The sequence below is a fragment of the Phoxinus phoxinus genome, assembly GCF_949152265.1.
Source record: "Phoxinus phoxinus genome assembly, chromosome: 11".
In the NCBI taxonomy this organism is placed as follows: domain Eukaryota; kingdom Metazoa; phylum Chordata; class Actinopteri; order Cypriniformes; family Leuciscidae; genus Phoxinus; species Phoxinus phoxinus.
This window is the reverse complement of record NC_136886.1, coordinates 25273617-25296597: the sequence shown is the minus strand read 5'-3', so window position 1 is coordinate 25296597 and position 22981 is coordinate 25273617. Positions and strand designations below refer to the sequence as shown.

The 22981-nt window shown below is 37.3% G+C and overlaps 2 protein-coding genes across 6 annotated transcripts in view; one reads left to right on the top strand and one right to left on the bottom strand.

Moving 5' to 3' along the window:
• Positions 1–21: 21 nt before the first annotated feature.
• inha (inhibin subunit alpha) lies at positions 22–3252 on the bottom strand. The gene is made up of 2 exons (XM_079628312.1): positions 2791–3252; positions 22–1347 (listed from the first exon to the last, which is right to left on the bottom strand). Exons 1-2 carry the CDS (start codon positions 3098–3100, stop codon positions 611–613), a joined length of 1047 nt encoding a protein of 348 aa, XP_079484438.1. The 5' UTR covers positions 3101–3252; the 3' UTR covers positions 22–610.
• Positions 3253–5556: 2304 nt separating this feature from the next.
• Positions 5557–22981, top strand: part of spega (striated muscle enriched protein kinase a) — a 51046-nt gene continuing 33621 nt past the window's right edge. For 3 of the 5 annotated variants that reach the window (XM_079628847.1, XM_079628846.1, XM_079628845.1), the window contains exons 1-5: positions 5557–5898; positions 6697–7192; positions 19445–19549; positions 20387–20516; positions 21111–22327. In XM_079628847.1, the coding sequence (XP_079484973.1) occupies positions 6835–7192; positions 19445–19549; positions 20387–20516; positions 21111–22327 (1810 nt within the window). In that variant the 5' untranslated portion in view covers positions 5557–5898; positions 6697–6834. Of the gene's footprint in view, positions 5899–6696; positions 7193–10465; positions 10751–19444; positions 19550–20386; positions 20517–21110; positions 22328–22981 lie in introns of those variants that run through there. The other 2 variants (XM_079628848.1, XM_079628849.1) reach the window with 2 other exon arrangements.

Below are 22981 nucleotides of genomic sequence, written 5' to 3'. Positions count from 1 at the left end.
AATAATGACACGTCTCTTTTTCAAACATTTATTCTTTATTGATTTCTAAAAAAAATTAATTAGTGTACAAGGTTAAGATGCTTTACTCTGCAAATGGCTGTTTAACTCAAGTATAGGTATCTGCAGGACAGTAATATGAGTTACCAGATCAGGGGGCAAGGCCATAAACAGAGGGGCGTTTTCACCGCGTTACCAGATTTGCCCACGTCACAATGAGAGTAGGGTTTAGCGGTGGGGTCGGGTGAAGGGCATACTTTTCATTGAATGATTTATAAACACCCAACATTTTGAAAACACTCACAAATTTAAAAACGCCCACTTTTGTTCCGCAGAGACCCCAAACTCGTTTAATTCAGTACAAGCTGTCTTATTTGCATAAAGAAATTTAAAAAAGTTATAGAGCAATATTTTTGTTAATTTTTGTATAAACAAAGCTGTCATGTTAATGAAGGTTAAAAGTTGATAAAGTTAAAGTTACAAGTAGGCCTAGAGGTTATCTATCAGTATCTTCTTAATCCACACAGCATTTAAAATAGCTGACTTGTGTTTGAAAAAACAACAACATTCTCACCCCTTACAGATAACCTTAAAGCTAAACAACTCTAGAGTGTTAGATGCAGTTGCACTCTTCTGGTATGATGTTAGGTAGGGTCTCATACTTGAATGAGTATCCGCCGTCTGAGGTGGTGGTGAAACGGAGTGACTTCATGCTCTCTGGAACAGGGGCGCAGCACTGGTTGATCCCGAGTAGGGTGGTAGTGCGCTCAGTGCTGGAACAGTTGCCATGGCAGTAGTAAAATGTAAAAGCTTTAGGATGAACAATCCAGTTGTTCCAGCCAAGGTCCTCGAAGGAGATTTCGATCTGTTTTTTTTTGCAATCTGTGTCCTCAGAAGCAGGTCTCCTGAGATTTTCGATAGCAGCCGGTGACCAAGGGATTTTGGGCGCCCTGCGGGAGCGGTCAGGGCCGCTTGAGCGTGTGTGGAGGTGCAGAAAGGGTGTTTTATCTTCTGAATCATAGCAACTGCAGGATGGGCAACGGACCTGCAGCATGAAAGGGCCATCAGCCATGGCAATGTGGAGATGGGGAGCTAACTTATAGGTTGTCCAGCCATCAGGGCAACGTTTGATTGGACTGTCAGATGCTTGGAGCAGCTCCTGGTAATGAGTGAGAATGAAAAGGGGTGCTGAGATGTTGCTAGAAGCGATGGTCTCTCCAGCATAAAACCAGAAGTGGGCAGAGGTGATGACGGAGTCCTGGCTGTCCATAGAGGGCTGAAAGTAGTAAGTAAAGTGACGGGATGCAGCATCTGAGGAGTGATCAGGCGAGTGATCCTTGCAAGTAGACTCTGAAAGTAAATAAGAAAGGTCCGAATGTGTATCAAATGAAACAATGTCAACATGGCAAGATAACCCTGTTGCTTTAAAATGTGATTTAATTATTCCAGCTTTAGGCGGATCAATGTATCCACGATAAAGAAAAACATAAATCTTTCAATTAAAGGGATAGTTCGGCCAAAAATGATATTAAACCCATGATTTACTCACCCTCAAGCCGTTCGAGATGCATATGTCAATAATTTTTCAGACGAACACATTTTCAGTTATTTTAGAAAATGTCTTAAATCTTTCAGTGGTTAATGTCAAGTTATGGGGTCCACCTCCTTCAAGTCCCAAAAATGTGCATGCATCCTTCATAAAAGTAATCCATCCGGCTCCAGGGGGATAAACGAAGGCCTTCTGAGGGTAATCTGTGCGGTTTTGTCGTAAAAATATACATATTTAAAACTTTAGAAATGAAAATAACTGGTTTCCGGCAACGGTCGACGTGCGTTCACAGGAGATGGTTGCCGGCGTATGATGTAGGACGTAGCGTAGGAAGCGTTGTGACGTAGAACGAACGCGACAGCGCAGCCAGAGAGCAGAGCAAAACAAAACTCCACTCAGGATTTCCGCGATTTAAAAAACGTCTATTTTAAAGAAAATGTCGGAGGATTTTGATATTAGAGAAGACGATATTGAGTTCTACGTTCTACGTCACGACGCTTCCTACGCTACGTCCTACGCCGGCAACCATCTCTCGTCAACGCGCGTCGACCGTTGCAGAAAGCCAGTTATTTTCGTTTATAAAGTTTTAAATATGTATATTTTTACGACAAAACCGCACGGATTACCCTCAGAAGGCCTTCGTTTATCCCCCTGGAGCCGGATGGATTACTTTTGTGAAGGATGCATGCACATTTTTGGGACTTGAAGGAGGTGGACCCCATAACTTGACATTATAACCACTGAAAGATCTTTCAGACATTTTCTAAAATAACTGAAAATGTGTTCGTCTGAAAAATGATTGACATATGCATCTCGAACGGCTTGAGGGTGAGTAAATCATGGGTTTAATATCATTTTTGGCCGAACTATCCCTTTAATGTTGGTTTCATGTTTTTTAAAAGCTTTTCTACCATTTTTAACAAGCATTTAAATTGTATAACTCTAAAAATGTCATGTAGTGTAGGCTAACTATCAAGTAAAAAGTTAAAACATATTTTCCTTCCACCTTATAGTGAACACCCCTTAACCATAACAAAAAAAAACTAATATATTTCATTAGGTTTCGCACTTGTATTAACCTTGCCTTGTCTTTAAAAGAGTACACATTTCTGTGTTGCTTCACACCACATGATGATTTGACTGAGTATTTCAAATTGATATGATTATAATAATATTTCTAATATTTAGTTATGTTATTCATGTTGAAGCTGTAATATTTCTTTATGAAAGCTATAGGAGCTTACCTGAGCTTGGGAACAGAATAACCTGTGAAGACTCCTGGTGGTGTCTTCTTCCTACTCTTGTCTCCCTAGTCATTCGTGAAGCTACATGCTGAGCAACTCTGCTCACCGCCTGCCTTGTTGGCAGCTGCAGCACTGGCAGAGGAGGCTCATCCATCTCCAAACCTTCTAGGATCCGTCTTTTCAGCCAGCCAAGCACCATGTCACGCGGTAATTCATCGCCTTGACAGGCCTGGACGAGTGGAGGTGAAAACAAAGCCCACACCATCAGGGCACAAGCAAATGAAGACACACAGCTGGTCCAGGTCAACATCCTCAAAACTCAACAGATGATAAAGCAGACTAAATATGACCAAAAGAAAGTTAAAATAAATAAATAACTATTTCAGGTAAAAGAGAGAGAGCGAGCTGAATTCAAGCTCAGCTAGGTTTAGTGTCTTCTCTCTTGCAGATCTATGTTGTAGAATAAGTTTTTTTTACACTTTAGCAAATGGCAACTATTTGTTTGGGTTCATGCTATCACTGTCTGGACAGGATAAAACAGCTTTTGAGATTACAATTCTTGGATACAATTCGCTATTTCCCTGTTCCCTTGTCCTTGGAGAAAATGGACACAGTATAACAAGATTTTTTTTTTTTTTTTTCACAAATCATGCTATTATTCTTACTGTTTGAAATGTTTAACCTATGTTTCTAATATTAAATACAGAAGCCTAGAATATTTATTATGTGAATGTGATGCTATTGAATTGTGCCATATGAGTCAGAAGTGTCCAATCCTGCTCTTGGAGGGACACCTTAATGTAGAGTTTTAGAGTCTATTGTGGACTTCAAAAGAATATATCTGAAGAATGTTGGTAACCAAACCATTTTGGTGACCATTGAAAAAAACAAAAAAACATTTTATGTTTCACAGAAGCAAGTTTAGAACATTGTAAAAAGTGCTATATACATTAAGGTGACTTGACTTGAGACCATGAAGGTGAGTAAATAATTTCAGAATTGTTTGGGTGAATTATGTCTTTAAGGAACTCATAAGTGCTCACAAGGGTTTTAGATTTGAAGTTGCTATTATTTTGTGGCTGTATAGTGGCTCCGTATTATTGGCTCAAATTATGTTATTATGTTATATGTTTGAGAATTCTATTGTTGCCTGTCATCAAAACTCATTATTGGCAAAATCATATTATGTTCTTTGTAAGATTTTCTCTGAGAGTTCGGATACTATGACACCTGCTTTCCCATGTGAGCTTGAAAAGTACAAACAATATTACATTATCAAAGGCTTGTGGCTTGACCTTGCCGTGCAAATATCTCTGTGTCTGGTGTTTGCCAGTTTTTGGGCAGAACTATTTTGCAATAGAGAAGATCAGTTCAGCCACTTCACATACACCATCAGAATGTAAAAGGAAAAAAAATAAAATAAGATCTGGAAAATTCTTATGTTTGATCTTTTGTGAGTCCTGTTACAGAAGCAAATACATAATTATGTCGGTAACACTTTACAATACGGTTTCATTAGTTAACATTACTTAACTACATTATTTAGCATGAACTAACTGCACTTCTATAGCATTTATTAATCTTTGTTATGTTAATTTCAACTTTTAATACATTATTGAAATCAAAAGTTACATGAACAAACAACGAACAGCTGTATAACGATAACAAATATTAACAAATACAGTAACAAATGTATTGCTCATGGTTAGTTCATGTTAGTTAATACATGATAATGTTAACAAATTAATCCTTGTTTTATCTTATTATATATAAAGTGTTACCATGCTGTCTTTGAGCTAAAATGAGCTGAGCCACCATTTTAAAAGTCTTTAAAAAGTATTTTTCATGGCAAACACTCATTTGTCATTTCTCATTTGTCAAACACTTTGACTCATTTGACTCATTTGTCATTTGTCATCACACGTCTCATTTAGGTTTAGACCAGTGTAGCCCACCTAAAGGGTGGTGTGGCTTATGCATGGATTACTTTTGCTTCTTATAGTCAACATAATGGAATATGCATGACCATGGAAATATGTCTAAGCTTTCTGCACTGTGCCAGCAGGTGGGGTAAACCTACTAAGATTGCAGTTGGCTAATTAATACAGTTTGCTTTTCCAGATTAGCAGTCTGTAAAATGTAGGAACTATCAAATAGAAGCCTAGAATTGTATGGATTTTAGTACTGGTAGTATTATTAATTCAATAGAAAACTTAAAACAGTTACCGGTAAACTGGTCATTTTCTTCAGTATAAGCAGATCTGCATACTTTTCTCTGTTTCAACACAATAAAAGGCCCATGTTCCATTATATTATTCCAAACTCTCCAGTTATCATATCCCGTGGATCATGCTTTAACAAATTAATCAGTCAAAATTCATTCAATGTCTTCACACACACAAAACAACGGTGGTGGATTGTAACAAAGTGTCTGGTATGTTTCAAGGGAGTGGATGAGAAATGTCACGTGCAGAGTGTGGTCACATTTGTCTGTACTATGCCTTTAAGAGCAAGGGGTCAGGTTTTGTCTAGTTAGCTTCGACAGTTAGTCCCTGCTGGTAGATGCCGTAACTACATCATTATACTGTGCAAAGTCATCTTTCTCAGTTGATTACCACTGAAAACTAATCATGTATTCTGGCAAAAAAAAAAAAAATTGTGTAATGTTACAAAGCTCATACCTGTATTGAAGGCTCTATTTTCGTAGTAAAAGCATTACAAGAGGCTTTGGGATGACCTAATGTTCTGGCTACCCTTGCTCCAGCTGTCACTTGAAAGCTGGCCTTACTCGCCTGTCACCTCTACAGGGAGTCAGTGAAGTATAAAGGGCATGGAAGAAAAGATAGGGGGAGAAGAGAGAATGGAACGTGTTAGATCTTTAAATGACTTGAGCTCTAACATGCGCTACCCCGCCATCTAGTCATCAAGGGGCCATGTGACGTACTAGTAGATTGCTGGGAGAGAGGGTCACAATCCAAAAGAGGGAAGGAACACAATTACCCTCTCTTGTGTAAACAGACACTGGTACAGGACTAATACGACATGATCCTGAGAAGGCTTAAAGATTAAGCTGCAGTTAATGGAGATATTCAGAGGCAATGTGTTGAGGTAAAATGTTACTTGTAAAATGTTTATATATATATATATATATATATATATAAATTATTGTTAACTTTATTTTTGTATAAAGAAGTAAGGCAACATTTTCCTTGTGATTTACTGTTCCACATTGTAATTTCAGTCTTTCTACTTTAAAATGTCATGTTAAATTCAATGTTACTTGCTGTTTCTTTGTAATTGATTGTGACATTTACTAGCAATTTCTGAGTGAATATTTTTTCTACACCATTTTTTTCGGTGTACATGAAATCGTTTTAACAAATTATTACTACATTAAATAAATATAAATAAATTCTAGATATATTTTGATGTTACGTACACATATCAATTTGGTGTTTATTTATACATGGTTCTGTTTATCATGGAAGCTTATTTCCACAGAATAAAAAATAAAAAAGGTAATTGCAATTTTTTTTATCTCAAAAATGCTTAGGATGAACAATCCATTTGTTCCAGCCAAGGTCCTCGAAGGAGATTTCAATCTGTTTTTTTCTGCAATCTGCGTCCTTAGAAGTTTACATCTCGCAATTATGATTTTTTTCTCAGAATTGATTATTCTGAGAAATTCAAATATACGTTTAATTCTGAAGGAAAAACATATATATTTTCCCCCAGAACTGGACTTTATAACTCGCAATTCTGAGATAAAAAGTCGCAATTATCTTTTAAATTGTTTTATGGTGTGGCGGAAACAAGCTTTCATAGCTTTAGATATTCTGCAAAAGAGAATTTTTTTTCTTTCTTTTTTTTAATTGCTAAATTTTGAATTTTGAATTATTTTTGCAGATTACAGAAAAGTTTCATCATGACAGCCTCTGAAAAATTGGGGAAAACAATATCTAAAGTCAGTGGCCACAAAAGGAGGTATCTCACTACAACAGGGTTAAAAGCTTATTAACAGTATTGCTCAAGATAATAATCACAATGAGAAAAGCTGAGTTGCTGAAGACAAACTCTAGTTCCATGATTTCCTCGAACCATGACACACTCCCGGATCAGTACCCGTCCGAAGCTCCACCTGTATTCCTCCGGAAGCTGAAGTGGGCTGCTGTTGCGGGAGGTTGTGATGTCCGCCTGAGGGTGTCTGTGGGAGGCAACCCGAGACCGACACTGCATTGGTACCATAATGATGACCCTCTGATAAATGATCATGAGGATTATGATGGCTTGTGGATACGAGATTGTAAACAAGCTGACGGAGGCCTCTACACCTGTGTGGCAGTTAATCACCTGGGTGAAGCTAGAACCAGCGCTGTTCTTGCTGTGCTGGACCTTGGAGAAGGTAAGATGTATGCTGCAAGTACGTCCCTGAGAGTAAAAGCAGCACCTCCCAGAAACAACAAAGATTGATAATTGAGTTTCGGGTTGAAGAGTCCTGAATTAGTGAAACTAGTGGAACAATGTAAGCTTTTCCAATGCATAAAGTTTCTTTGAAGCCAGCTTGACTGATTGACTATATGGTCTGAATTAATATGATGGGAGAGAGTTGTTTTGTCCTGGCTCTCTTGGTATGATGCATGGCATAGACTGACTTTATTTCCTTTAGTGGTTCTTAAACCTACTCTAGCAGAAAGAAAGAAAATGTGCAAAAATTGTACAACAGTCACAGGGGCAGTGAATGAGATTCCACCAAGTACAACGTGTTTCTGGGTAAATAACTTTGTTGATCCTGGAACAACATTCTAATCAACCAATCAGATTTGAGGGACAAGTTTACAGTTTATGTCAAGTTTGGGCTTACAACCAGGGTTTGGTGCTTTTAAGTGTTGTTCATCATTTCCCTCTGATTTTAGGGAAAAGTTATGGGTAGGGTTAGGGATAGAGTTAGGACAAATCTTCAGACAAGAATGTTGTTCCAGGATCAACAAAATACATTGATCCTGGAACATTGATCCTGGTCTTACTTGGACAAATCACGGTGACCCAGTGGGACAATACCCTCATGTTATGCACCTTTTTATAAGATGCAACAGACCAAACTCTCAGGCGTCCTTTAGGATGTGTCTGTGAATTTAATCTCAAAATACCCCACAGGTCATTTGATATAATATGTTGTAAATGCCTGTTTTTGAGTGGAAGGAAAAACCTGCTCTTTTCGTGCATGTATCTTTAAATGCAAATGAGCTGTTGCTCCCCAACCCGCTTTCCAGAAGAGTGTGGAGCCTTTACAGCTCTTGCCTCAGAATACTCTGCCAAAAACTAAAACAATCTGTTTGGTTTTTATTATAATCTCTATCGTTGTCATGCTCACGTGACATTGAAGTTCTTCATCAATATAAAAGTTTATTATCTGCATGCATTTTAAAAGCCATATCAGTCTAAACTTCTCATATGGTTTTCTGAGTGCACACACCCGAAGCACGTGCACAGAAAGCTGGATGTCAGACGGTGCTTCCCGTGAGTATTAAACTAATTTATCTTTCACGTTAATGCGCAAAACTGTCAAATACACGCAATGTTATGTCAAAAACACACAAAGTTCACATATAAACACCATAAACAGCAGGGAAAGAAATCGAATGTGTATATTAGATCTGTGTGGCAGCAGCGTAATATACAGTAAAAAGTGAAAAAGTGAAAGTATATTATGCGTAATATACAGAACCTACTGCTTCATTTATTGTTAACAGTTATGCTGCAGAGTCCGTCATAGTAACTGCACGCTAATCATTAGTTAAGCATTAGTAAACAGTTAATTCATAATTTATAAAGCATTAATAGACATTAATAAGCAGTTTATAAATACAGCTATCAATGCTTTATTCTTGATTTAAAAGCATAATTTGTATATTTTCTTACTTTATTAATTTTCAATTTATAAATTCTACCAGTTATTTAGGAGTTGTCAGTGGTTCATAAGATCACTTAGAAAAGGTAAGTAAATGATTAATAAACTATTTAAATGTACATTGATACATCTTATTATTCTGACATATAGTAATAGTTACTTAGCCTGTTAGTAAATGCTTTATTAACATGTATTTCTACTGTAATTCATGATTATTTCAGGTAGATATAAAGCATTAGTAGTGGTCAGTTTACTATTTTTGTGAGCTCATCTAAAGTAAGGACTATTGATGCCTTGTAAAGCATTTACGAAGGAGATTTAAAGGCTGTAATATTTATATGTTTTGCATCGCTGTGTCGTGTTTGTTTATTTTTTTCAGTTTAGAAGACAAATGAGCCTTTAAATCTCCTTTGTAAATGCTTTACAAGGCATTAATAGTCCTCACTTTAGATGAGCTCACAGAAATAGTGAAATTACCACTACTTTATGCTTTATAACTACCTGAATTTACTACATTTACTTACAATTTCTAAGTGATCTTATAAATCACTGACAACTCCCAAATAACTTGTTTGTAAATAATGATATACTTCATTTAGAAATGATACATTGATCATTAATAAAGTATGACAATACAATTATTAAACACATTATAGATATGCTTATAAATCAATAAGTACACACGTACATCTGTATTTATCAACTGCTTATTAATGTTTATTAATGTTTTATAAAGGATGAATTAAATGTTTACTAATGCTTAATTAATAATTAATAGCGGGCAGTTATAAAGTGTTACCGAACTTTCCACTTAAAGGTTATTTTGGGAACCCAAATGGTTCTTTGGCATTTCTGGTAAAATCTTATTTTAGAAACTTTCGCTTGTAAGAGTGTAATAGTAAATATTACTTTGCACATTTTTTTCCTAAGAGTGTAAATATGATTATCCATAGACCTTAAAGTAGATTATTATATATATATATATATATATATATATATATATATATATATATATATATATATTAAATATAGAGGTACACTGTGTAAACTTCAATGCTTCCAAACCAATTCAAGTCCCAGTTCTGTGAGCTATTGCTGTTCTCTATCTAAAATACACAAGAGCCACACCAACTACAACACAATAAATGGCTATGACTGCAAGGGTCATCGTCTGTCAAAACACTCAGCACCTCTTACTCTTTCTCTTTTAGGGACTGTGTGTATCTCGTCCTGTTCTCTTCTCTCCACAGTCTCTCTCTTGGTCTATCTCAGGGTATTTACAGCCTGGAATGTGCCAGAGCTCCAGTTACAGATTTACTGTTACTCTGCTACACATCATCCTCAATTATAGATGTGGCTATGTTGGGCGGCTGCCTGTTTTTTTTATTTAGACCCACAATGATAACAAGTAAAGAGTTTAGGAATTACTTCACATCATTTATCCAGTGCTACATTTATTTCCCATTAAGTGAATGAAAGGTTGTTTAATGAAAAACACTGGGATAATTCTTGGCTTGACTAATTAAATATTTGTTTTATTTTGTATGAAAACTAATAAAGGGGAGCACATAATGTCTTAGTGGCTGGTGAAGCACACCTGAAGCGCAATGGGATTGAAAAAAATTGAATATGGAGATTTTTTGTTGTGATTTTGTTGTGAAATTCACAGATAGAAAGAAGAGCTATGATGAAGAGCTGTGCCAAAAACTGAATATGCCTTCATGGTAATCTGGTGGTATTAGTGAAAGGCATAGTGTGATGGGGTCCACTAAGGGTTTGTTATACCACTCAAAATAGACCACTGGACTCTCCCAACAACATCAGTGCATTCTGATGTATAATCCAGTGAGAGAAACATACATGGACAAAAGGGGTGAAATTTCCACACTTTTAGGGAGGAAAATATAAGCTTTACTTTTTTGGTCTAGGGATAAGTCAGGAATGACATCATCAGACTGAAGGACATGATAAGGCAAAAGCTGTTTGATCAGAGTGATGCTTCGAGTAGTGTGAGCAGGGGAACTGTTTGTTCTAGGAAGGAGAAAGAACAAGGTGAGTTTGGTTTGTGCAATTTTAATTCTGAATTCAGACCTATATATTTGCGTCGCAGAGCCAACAGGTGAGTGCTAATTATCCAGTTTGCTATGATTAGGATTGTAAAATCAAAATATGATGATCAAACTGACCAATTGTTTTGACCACACTACATAAAAAGGTTTTGGCATATTCAACATCACTGCACCATTTTACACAAAGTACAACTATGTTTATAGAAAAACATAGTTGTACTTGGGGAGCGGTAATATTCCCCATTGATGTCACAAAATTGAGAAGGCTCATGAAAATAAATTCAACTGTGCAATGTATTTGTGTATTTGGTGTGGGTTGGGGTTCAGGGGGCACACAAAGCCTACACAGAGTCTTTGTCTGCCTCCCTATTTGATCCTGCCAGTAATAATATTCCACCCTGTCCATTGGATAACTGCGGTAATTCCATTTTCTGAATTTCCACGTCAAGACAGAAATGTAAACAATAACATTATAATGTCTAATGATCACAGAGCTTATGCGTTGGCATTAGCAATAACTTATTGGACAGTGATTTGAAGGAGCAATACTTTCTTTTTTGGACCATTCAAATAACCAAGTGAACTTGTGACATTTAATTTGGTAACTTCATCCTTGCATCTGTCACTGTCAGTCCCAAAATTGTGTAGGTCTGGATAAATCCAAGGATCAAAAACGAATTATTAAAGTCATTTAATTATTCTTCATTTTGCGGACATATTTCGATTTAAACAGGAAGTTAGGGTCAGACATATTAAAGGGTTAGTTCACCTAAAAATGGAATTGTCATTTTTGTCGTTCCAAACCCGTAAGACCTTTGTTCATCTTCGGAACACAAATGAAGATATTTTTGATGAAATCCGTGAGCTTTCTGAACCTCCCCATAGACTACAACATTATTACCATTTTCAATGCCCAGAAAGGTAGTAAAGACATCGTTAAAATAGTGCATGTGACTACAGTGGTTCAACCTTGATGTTATGATAAAAATAACAACGCTGTTCACGTTGTAAACAGTGCAGAGCTTCCGGGTATTGGCCGGCTCCTGCTTCAGCACCACACACATACAGTACATCGTGGTGCTCACGAGAACAGAGACTGACACGGAAGAGAAGAAATGATTGAATAAAGTCAGTTTTTTTCTTGCGCACAAATGTATTCTCGTTGCTTCATAACATTAAGGTTGAACGACTGTAGTCACATGTACAATTTTAACGATGTTGGAGTTGAGATGAACAGTTGCTTGAGTAGGTCGAACGCTTGTGTTGTGTTCATAAGTGATTTATATTGTTGACTGCTATTTCGAAAAGTCATGTAATGACGTAATGTGTGTGGGAAGGAAGTAAATAAGCAACACGATGAAGTTCGCTACTCCTCTCTCGTGCGCTTAATTTTTTATATCTCCTGATTGAAAAAAACAGTTAAAAAAGACAACAAGGATTAGGCATTTTTTTCACTATTTTGGTCTCTAAGATGACCAAATTGAAGATAGCTGTTGCCAAGGTGCCTTGTCTGAGTTTTTTCCTGTCTTGCCCAAGCAAGTCTGCTATGCCGTTCAGCACATGGCTGTGGATATTTCAAAATTATCTACGAGTTATTGATGCTACAGGTGATGCTTGGCTGGATGAAATATGGAGACCTGTACTGCTTCACCGCCTTGGCACATAGGGACAATGGATTTTCTACTCAATGCCAAACATGGGTACGATGTACAAGGATTCAGAGGATGTGTAACCCCTCCACCCGGGTCTTTCACACCCCGCTCCGTGTGGGTCAGCATGAGAGTCAGGCGTTCTAACAAGGAGGCTAAAGACTTCAGCCTCTAGCGTCTGTCGCTAGAGCGCCTATCGAGATCAGAGGAGTGAGGTTTACTCGCACAACGACTACTAGCTGGCCTCCGCTACACTCACCCCCCTAAACCTCACTCCCATCCGGGTCACGGCACCAATGTAACCCCTCCACCCGGGTCCTTCTCACCCCGCTCCGTGCGGGTCTCCGGCATGAGAGTCAGGCGTTCTAACAAGGAGGCTAAAGACTGCAGACTCTAGCGTCTGTCGCTAGAGCGTCTATTGAGGTCAGTGAGTGAGGTTTACTCGCACAGCGACAACTAGCTGGCCTCCGTTACAGATGCATTGAAAGCCTAGTAGCTGACTGCCACACCTTCGTAAACGCTGTCAGGCGCCTCACGAGAGTTTACAGTACGTTTTTGGCAGTCCACAGGCACGCAGTCAGGCACATCGACTCTACGGTGTAGACTAGAGTGTCTACAAAATGACTATGTTGTAGCATTTTGATGGCAGTTTATGTCTCTGTACAATCCAAATATACAGTTGTGGTCAGAATTATTGCCACCTCTTTGTGTGAGCGTGCAGTCTCGATTGTGCTCGAGCCGTGCGCTCTCTTTTCTGTGTGCCTTGTTTGATGTTCAGAGCGTGGTCCCAGCTAGGTAACGTTCCAATAACTTTCACTAACGTTATTGTAAAAGTTATGTAAATGTTAGTAAAACATTTTCCTAAAATGTTTCTGGAATGGTCTTATAATGTTTATATATTTAAAATACATTCTCGTAACGTTGGGAGGAAACGTTCTTAGAACAACGCTTTTAGAACGTCCTTGTCATGTTATTTGTTCTTGACTGATGTTCTCATAATGTTGAATGAAAACGTTCTTATAACAACGTTCATGGAACATCCTTGTGATGTTTTTTGTACTTGACTGATGTTCTCATAATGTTGAGTGAAAACTTTCTTATAACAACGTTCATGGAACGTCCTTGTGATGTTATTTGTACTTGACTGATGTTCTCATAACGTTGAGAGAAAAAAATCTTATAACAACATTCCCAGATAACAAAAATATGTTCATAGAATGTTTTGCTAAAATTTCCATTAAGTTATGAAAACTTTATTTCTGAATGTTCAAGAGTATTAAGAGCGTTTTTTGTTTTGTTTATGTGAACGTTAGATGTAGATTAAAGGATTAGTTCACTTTTAAAGTGAAAATTCTGTCATCATATACTCACCCTTAAGTTGTTTCAAACCTGTATGAATTTCTTTCCTCTGCTGAATACAAGTGAAGATATTTAGAAGAATGTCAGTAACCAGACAGTTTTTGGTTCCCAATGACTGCCATAGTAGGAAAAAAATATACTATGGCAGTCATTGGGAACCAAAAACTGTCTGGTTACCGACATTCTTCTAAATATCTTCCTTTGTATTCAGCAGAGGAAAGAAATTCATACAGGTTTGAAACAACTTAAGGGTGAGTACATGATGACAGAATTTTCATTTTAAAAGTGAACTAATCCTTTAAATTCTATAATTTTGGAAATGTTATGAAAATATTATTTCTGAATGTTTTCTGAATATTCAAAACATTCAGTTTTTTACAAATGTTTTAAAAACGCTTTGTCCTAACATTTATACGTAACTTTTAAAGAATGTTAATGTTATGGGAACGTTCTCTTTAGGTTATAAAAATAAAACCTAAGATCACTGTTCCCATTATTATAATTTATTTGTTCATAAATTATAGTTCATAGCTGTTTCTAAATCATGTTATCTTTTACCAAGTGTCTAGATCCCAACACTGGAGTAGAGAGCACTATTGTCACGGATCTATGAGAGGTCAGCTCAAGTGCAGAATGAGTTTTAACAGGTTTTATTGAAAGACAGTTCACAAGATGAAAGATGGTGGGTGAGGAGGTGATAACAGTCCAAACAGTAGGCAGGGAACAAAGCACATTGACAGGCAGGGAACAAAGCATAATGACAGGCAAGCTGAGAGGGTGGCCACTGAGACCTGCCCAAGGTGAACAGATTGGTGTTCTGTGCTAGATGTACAGCACAAGGCCAATGGATGCAGCAAGAGCCAGGATCATACAGCACACGTAGATAGACTCAACGGGCACGATCAGTTACTGCACCGGTCTAGCTGCTTGGTAGAGAGTAGTGATGTGAGTAGTGAGTAGAGAGTAGTGAGTGTACATGGTATAAACAGGCTGATACTAACAAGGTAATGAGATACAGGTGAATGTTATCAGTGATGAGTCCGGGCAGTGAGTTCTGGGAAATGTAGTTTGTGAGAATGACAATAGTCTGGGGTGGAGTGCTAAAAATTCACTCCTGGACTCCTTTTGTTCCTCTCCATTCAGGGATAACCCAAATACTTTCACTCATCTGCACTCATGTCCTCAATGTCCTGGTGGCTTTTGACTGTTTCTATAAGGCCTGCTGTCATCCACCATCATCAGTCCTAGTGGACCCTAGATGAACAAATAACACACGGACCCTAGATGAACAAATTGGTGATTTTAAATAATTCATTAATATTCATTCATTAGTTAAGTCAACTAAAAGTATCTTATTTAATTAAAAAAAATAGTCTAATAACTTGTATATAGGCCTAATAGAGAATATCTATGTAAATAGATAACGTGGTATTATTAGCCTATTTCTGATCAACAAATGTAATCTAATATACTTTTTGTTTGTAGAAATTAGCATATATGCAAACTTAGGACCGCTACTGACCTTTCTGTTGACAGTGAGAGAGACAAAGGTCAACCGTGGGAAATGTAACAAAAGAATACGGCGAAATTCAGTGCGGTCAATCAGCGACCGTCTATGGCCGAAATAGGTAAATATGTTCATTTGTTTTTTTTGCCTTATGTGCAGAGGTGGAAAGCCCAGGTTCAGAAAGTAAAAGTCCTCCTCAGTATTTTGTTCCAATCACCTGGATTTGCTAATTAGCACAGTTTATCAGCCAGGAGATATAATTAATTAGTGAAATCAGCTGACTGAGTTCATGGGTGGAATAAACATATGGCAGGACTTTTACTTTCTGACCCCTGGACTTTCCACCTTTGCTTATGTGTAATTTTTATGAAAAACATTTTCAATGAAAAAACAGACACTTTTAGGAAAAGTCAGGTAGCAGCAATATTTTATTTATTTTTTCAACAATTTTATTGCAGATATAAAATTCAAAACGGTCAAAATTACCGTCATGGTCGTTCTAGTATTAAGGCTCGAGCAAACATACATACTCACGAAAGGATACGCTGCACGGGGGCTAATATCCCGAATTCTAGCAACACGTGGAGCCAGATATCCCTGATAAGCTCGTTGGCGGAGAATGCAGATCGACTTTTGACTATGTAAAACATACTGGGGTGCGTTTCCCGAACAACGACATAACTCAATGCTTAACTACCATAGTTATACCATACTAGATGCATCGTTGAAGAAATCAACTAGCTAGTCACGACTGTTTCCAACGTTCAACCACGTTGGTCGAATTGGTCGTTCAACCACGTTGGTTTATGACGTCACGCAGGTGTAATAACTTATTTTAATGAAACAGTTTGAGATCAAATTAATGCTAGATGTTTTGCAAATTATATAAATTATAGACATGGCACCTGAGGACTATTTCTAATTTTTCTCAGTTATTTTGCTTTATTTCCAGATTCAATCATAGGCTCGTTCTTGTGTACTAGATCACGTTCGCACATGCGCACTATTAAAAAACAACGATTTAAATATCTTGACAAACTAAAATACGTAAATTACATTTGTAGGTATTCTAAATAAAATATATAGATTGTACTGAATATCAGTCTGCTTATTTGACTTAAGATAATGATTTATTGACTCCACACATCATGCAAACAAGAAACTATGCTTTAAACCACAGGTCGAGACCTGTCGTTCCAACCACACAACTTTGCGATGCTGTTTGCGAATGTTCGTTGGAACGATGGTTTCGGGAAACACCGACTCGTTGAACTGTGCTGATAACGACGGAACTTGTTGGTTCCAACATAGTTGGCTAACGATGCTTTTGGGAAACGCACCCCTTGTTAATACCCACTAAGTTAAAGCGACCCATATCAAACTCGTTACACATACGTCGTAATACACACATAGCGCGCTCCCCTTGCCTTCTCAAATGTCCACATTCGGTTACCCAACCGTAACAGTAAATAACAAAGTCAGTGATTCAGCAGCTTCAATAGTCCTTATGACCGGGATAGCAATCCAGCAGCTCCCGCAGCCTTTAATGGCATTACACGTCAACACTCCACTCCAACGCAAGCAGCAGCGGCGCATCAATGACGTAACGGCCCCCGAAAATGACGCACACCTACAACTGGCACCCTGCACTCTTATACACCCATGGTCACAGCTCATTGGCCAAACCTCAAATTACAATAGTAGGAGGGGTAAAAGCCACAATTTTCAATGCTAAATAAATATAGCAAAAAGGTCATTGTAGCAAGAGAAGCGAAAGCTAATTCTCTGTGTCAGCTTTCCTCCTTTCTCATTCCAGCAGCAGCATCGACATGGGAGTAGTGTGACGTAATCACTGCCTGACAGAATATATAATTGATGCTTTGTGCTGAGACCAATAGTCTCTCTCTTCACACCAGCACCAGAGACAAAGAAAGAGATGAGAGAGAAAGAGAGAGTGCACGCTAAGGCTGCTGCAAATGTTTTGCTTTGATTGTACTGAGATCTGCCTCTGTTATTGGCTGCTGCTTGTTCTGTGTTTCTCCCTTCAGTCTCTCTCCTCTACCACTCCCCTATTTATATCTTTATCTCCAAAGGGGATTGGGAGAATGCAAGTGGGTATCTGTTAAAGACAGTTTTCTCATCCCTTCTGTTGTGACTGGGACCGATCTGACCTCCACCTCCTGCTGTGCCTTGGAATATCCTGTCACTTGGATTTCTGTTTGTCATTCAAGAGCTTCTGGGGGATTCAATAGAGCTTGGATGTTATTGTTTACTTGAGGAATTTGTTTTTCTTCATTTGTCACATGAGGATCATGATTGGATGTTTGTACTATTTCTAGTGCGTTTTGCATAATTGTGGATTCTGGTACATTCTTCCTGAGGTAAAAGCTCTGGAAAGGACATACAGTAATTGAGACTACACTCCTAATAGGAGTCAGAAATAACCAGATTAGTCAGATTAGAAATAGACAGTGATATTCTCTGCAGAAACACTGACAGGTGACTCTGTTGTTTAGCCTGAAAGGGATATTAAGTTCATCTGAGGCCATGAAGAAAATCTGGTCAAAGAAAAGATTCCAGGTGAGTCGAAGCATTATATCTAGAGTAATGCACTTCAGAAACTATACAAATTGACACATTGAGATTTTTCTTACATTTGGCAAATCAAACTCATAATGTAGCAATGTAAAATAAGTAGTATTGGTCTATTGTAGTTCCTTTTTTATGTACAGCCAGTACAATGACTTTAAAACAACAGAACTGATGGCACAGAGAACATTGTTATTGTTGTTTTTTCAGACATTTTTTTTAGTTATTTACCTTTATTATGAATAATAAACAATTTCTTAGGCACTGAAAAGACGATGCCCATAGGAACATCCTAGTTGCCTTGGTAGCAACGTAGGAGTGCATTTGAAAAGCTGCAAGCCAGCATGAGAATTGACAAAGGAGAAAAAAAACATATAGGAATTATTTTTAATATGCTAAAAGTTATATTGTTTAATATACTAATAGCCCTGTGTCATCATCACATATTTATGTATAAACTGCTGAATGAAAGCCAAATTAATAATACAACTGGCATAACCCTATAGATGCAACAAGCAGGCTAATAAAACATCTTTAATAATTAGTACTTCTCAAAATTAACAGACAGCCTTTTGTTTATTTTTTTTTGTCTTTCCAGAGAGCTGGGCATTCTAGCTGGACGTTTGGGAGATTCACTCATGGTGTGTTTTGCTTACGACAAAACTGTAGAAAGTCCAAAATCACAAGCTTTTTTTGTAATGTAACAAATGTAACAATTAAAGTGTGCGCACAATCTTGCCGTAGATGGTTAAACAGGCTTTAAAATTGCTGCCAAGACAATATTTCTGTAGTTACATATATATTGACATCACAAATTGTTGGGTGTCCCTATAAGAAATTGACTGCAACAGAGTAAACTGAACGATTATACAATTTAGAAATGTAGCCTGTGTGTGTGTGTGTGTGTGTGTGTGTGTGTGTGTGTGTGTGTGTGTGTGTGTGTGTGTGTGTGTGTGTGTGTGTGTGTGTGTGTGTGTGTGTGTGTGTGTGTGTGCATGTGTGTTATGTTTATGCTCCCACACAAGTGCATGTCTGCAGACATTGGTTTCTATAGTAACAGTCTTCTCTTGTCCACCTCTGCTTGCTGCCGTTATGGAAGTGAAGTTTTTCGCTTGTGTAGGAAGCAAAGCAATGGTAATTGTTGTTATACATTTCTAATTCCTCATCTTTCATTACTGGGCTCTTGGATTGGTTTGGGATTGCAGCCATGCAATGTTACACAGAACTGTAAAAATATATTGTATGTTTTCATTTGGAGCTCTAGTTTCAGTTTGATTCATATCATTAAACTTAAATTCTACATTTTTTATTTTGCAAAAAATAAAGCTGGCTCTGCAGAATGATTTATTTATTTCTTCCTTTCTTTCTTTCTTTCTTTCTTTCTTAAAACTAAACCTAGATATTGTATAATATTTCCACATTATACATTCAAGTCACAGCACAACTTCAATAACACAAACGTTCAACTAAATTTAAAGATTTCTTGCATCTAGTTCATTACGAAAGCATCTATGCTACTGTATGTATGTTTTGTAAAAATTCCCATTTTAACATGCCTTACCCATTCCTGTAGACTCAAACAGTACAGAAGATGAAAGTGCAGAGCCTCAGGTCTCCATTGAGATGAAGGAACAGTTCATGCCTCCTCAGAGGGAAGCAATCAACAGTCAACCGACTGGTAAGAACATACTAAGTGATTTTTTTCTCTTCAGCAATATTCAGTTTGTAGCATCAATTTCCACATTTGGCCACACATCATAACAAGTTGTTTTAACAATCACTATACTCTAACAATAGGGATGCCGTTTCAGAATAATTTACTGCATGAAAAACTAAAATTGTGATGGGTAAAACTATGGAAGCTTGTTTCCGTCACGGAATTAAAAAAAATTTTTTAAAAGATAATTGTGACATTTTATTTCAAAATTTCAAAATTTATATCTTGTAATTCTGACTTTTTCTCATTTGTGAATTATGTCAGAATTGCACGATATAAATTTTCAATTCTGACTTTTTTTCTCACAATTGCTATAGCTATGTCTCACCATTCTGACTTATTTTCTCAAAATTGCGAGATATAAACTTGCAATTGTGAGTTATAAAGGCCAGTTCTGAGGAAAAAAAATACTGTTTATATCTCACAATTCTGACTTTATAACACGCGTTATAAACACGCCTTTATAACACGCGTGTTTTTGTGTGTTATAAAATCAGAATTGCGAGATTTAAAGTCAGAATTGCGAGAGATAAAGCAGTTGTGACTTTTTTTCAAACGATTCTGGGGGGGGGGAAAGTACGAATTGTGAAATGTAAACTTGCAATTGTGAGAAAACATAATTGTGAGATAATTTTTTTTAAATTTTTATTCCATGGCAGAAACAAGCTTCCAAAGTAAACACTCCAACAAAGCTAGAATTCAAAAATGTTTTTTAATTAATCAATTAATCTATTTAAGCAATTGATAAAAAAAAGATTTAACATTATTATAATATAACATGTAATTATGTATTTTCAGGCAGGGGGAGAGCAATGTTTTCCCAAATCCCAAGTGATGGTCTAGTAGTGGAGAGGGAAATGCGAACCTTGGGCTCTAGAGCTCCTGGTCTTGAGGATCCCTTGTCACCTGGAAGGCAAGCAAACGCTGGGTGTGTTGAGAGCCCTCCGGTCAGACACCTGGGGATTGAAGCTCTTGTGCGGGCCTCACAAATAAGTGTGTACTACGTTGCAGTGGGGTCAGAGGAGAGTATGTCTTTAGCCAGTGACTACTATGGCAGTGTTTTGAGCCTCTATCGAAGAAGGACCTTTTCCATTTACAGTGTTCAAGAATGAGTGCTGGCATGCTGGATATGAAAAGGCACAAAATAACTTGAATTGGGGGGGCACACTTTTTTTTTCAATTTAGTTTACAACAGGTCTAAAGAAACATTAAAAAAATTATTTACATTACATTCTTTTTTCATTTATTGCGGCCATTTATTTATGTTTTCTTGATTTCCACTTTCCTCAGACTCCACTTGCATCATGTTCTGTGATAATGTTTGCCATGGCTTTTTTGTACAAACCTTTTTGCATGCCTTTGTTTTATTTTGTATTTATTCATCTTCCACAGTGTTTTACATGTTTCAACATGGTTTTCTGTGCATGCTGTGTTTGAGCATTTAGATTTTTTTCACTTTGCCATTTTATTATTTTTACTTTCCATCATAACACAACATTTTCCACAATCACCCTCATTTCAGGGGCCAATTGGACTTTAAAACACGGGAAGCTTCTTTATGTGTCCAAACCCAGCCATTCCAAAATGCTCAAAGCCCCATTACCTTAAGTGGTGTAGATCGAACAACTGCCCACAATGGCACCAAAACAGCCATGAATGGATCTGAACTCCCTGTTAAGATATCGAAAATCTCCGCTTCATCTCAAAGCAGTGGTTCCCAAGAAGCATCCTCTATCCAAACTCCTAAAGTGACACAGCCAAGTTCCAAAATATTAGACAAAGTGAGAGCTTTTGAGGAACAAAGACACCGTAGTAACATTCCAAGGGTGTCTTCATCAAGACTTTCATGGGGTTTCAATCGAACATCATCCTGCAGTTCTGAGGATGGAAGGAGTAAAGAAGGGAAGCCCCAAGACAACATCAAGAGTGATGTAGCACTTAAGAGGTCTTTCTTCAAGCAGAAAGCATCGTCTCTGGAGGAACAGTCAACCTATGTAGAGAAAGGTTTTCAGAGTAAACTCTCAGAAGAGCTTTACAGAATAAAGAAACTTGTCGGAAAGTCCAACATAAAGAAAGCCTTTTCAATGGATCAGCTCACCCAGACTGATAAACAGTCTACTGGAAACATTGAGTCAGTTCATGCCCAGATAATTCAGAAGGTGGAAGATACAAGAGAGAAAACATATACCAATTCAAATAATTTACCAGAGAAAAATAAACTTTGCTCTGCCTTGCCAAAGAAAGAATCACCAGAACTACCGAAAAAGAAAGTGCCAGAGGACTCAACACAACATGAAAGGAAAGCACCCCCTGATATTACAGAAAACAAGAGCAGGATTAATTCTAGCCCCAGGCGTTCTCTCTTGTCAGACAGAAAAGTCGTCAATGAAAAGGTTGCTTTCAGTAAAATACCAGGACAGTGTTCACCAAGGGTACCAAGGATAAATGTATCCTGCAAATTACCAAAGTCACCTGTAGAAATACCACCTTCCCAACCCATAATGCAAGTGGGTTTTTTGCAAGCCCCCCTAAAACCTCCAAGGTTGTTTGGTTCAGTTTCCACGCTCCCAAAATCATTTAAGGAGAGAGAGGAGAAAAAAGACTCACCACCTGCATCTAAAGTAACCATACCTACTATTGTGGTTGAAAATAAGCCTGTGGACGAAGAGGCAGATAAAGCAGAGTTTGGTCAAAAGGAAGCTAACAAAAATGAAGGAAAAACAGCCAGAAGAAACAGAGGTAAAACTTTTTCCAGAAACGTTATGTTAACCAGGTTAAAATATAGCGTGTGACTCGTGTTTTTGTAAATGCTGTTAAATGTCAAGCACTGCAGTTAACTGGATGAACGTTCATAAATAAATCTTATTAAAGGAAATTTTTGAAGGTATATTCTGGGTTCAATATAGGTTAAGCTCAATCAACATAATGTGTGGCATAATGTTGTATACCACAAAAATTTACTTTGGCTTGACCCTAATTTTCTTTTTCTTTTTTTTTAAGTAAACATTTAGGTTATGCTGCTGAAGTGCTCACAATGGAAACGAATGGGGACCATTTTTAGAGGATTTAACTGCAGACATGTGCAGCTTATAATTTTATAAAAGCACTTAGATTACTTCTTGTTAAAAGTTGTTTGAGATTTGAGCTGTTAATCGATATAAATCACCATTAGAGCCATTTTAAGGTTTTAGCTATATGTTGTTAAGGTTATCTGTAAAATTTGATAGTTTTCCACAGAAAAGGTTAGTGAGCAAATTTTCCACAATAAAATCATGTTAACATATTATTTTTATTTTGTGGCTATATTGTTGAAAAATTGAGTATTTTAATGATTATGAATTGGTACCATTCATTTCCATTGTAAATGGCTTACTTTAATCTAGATTTTTTTTG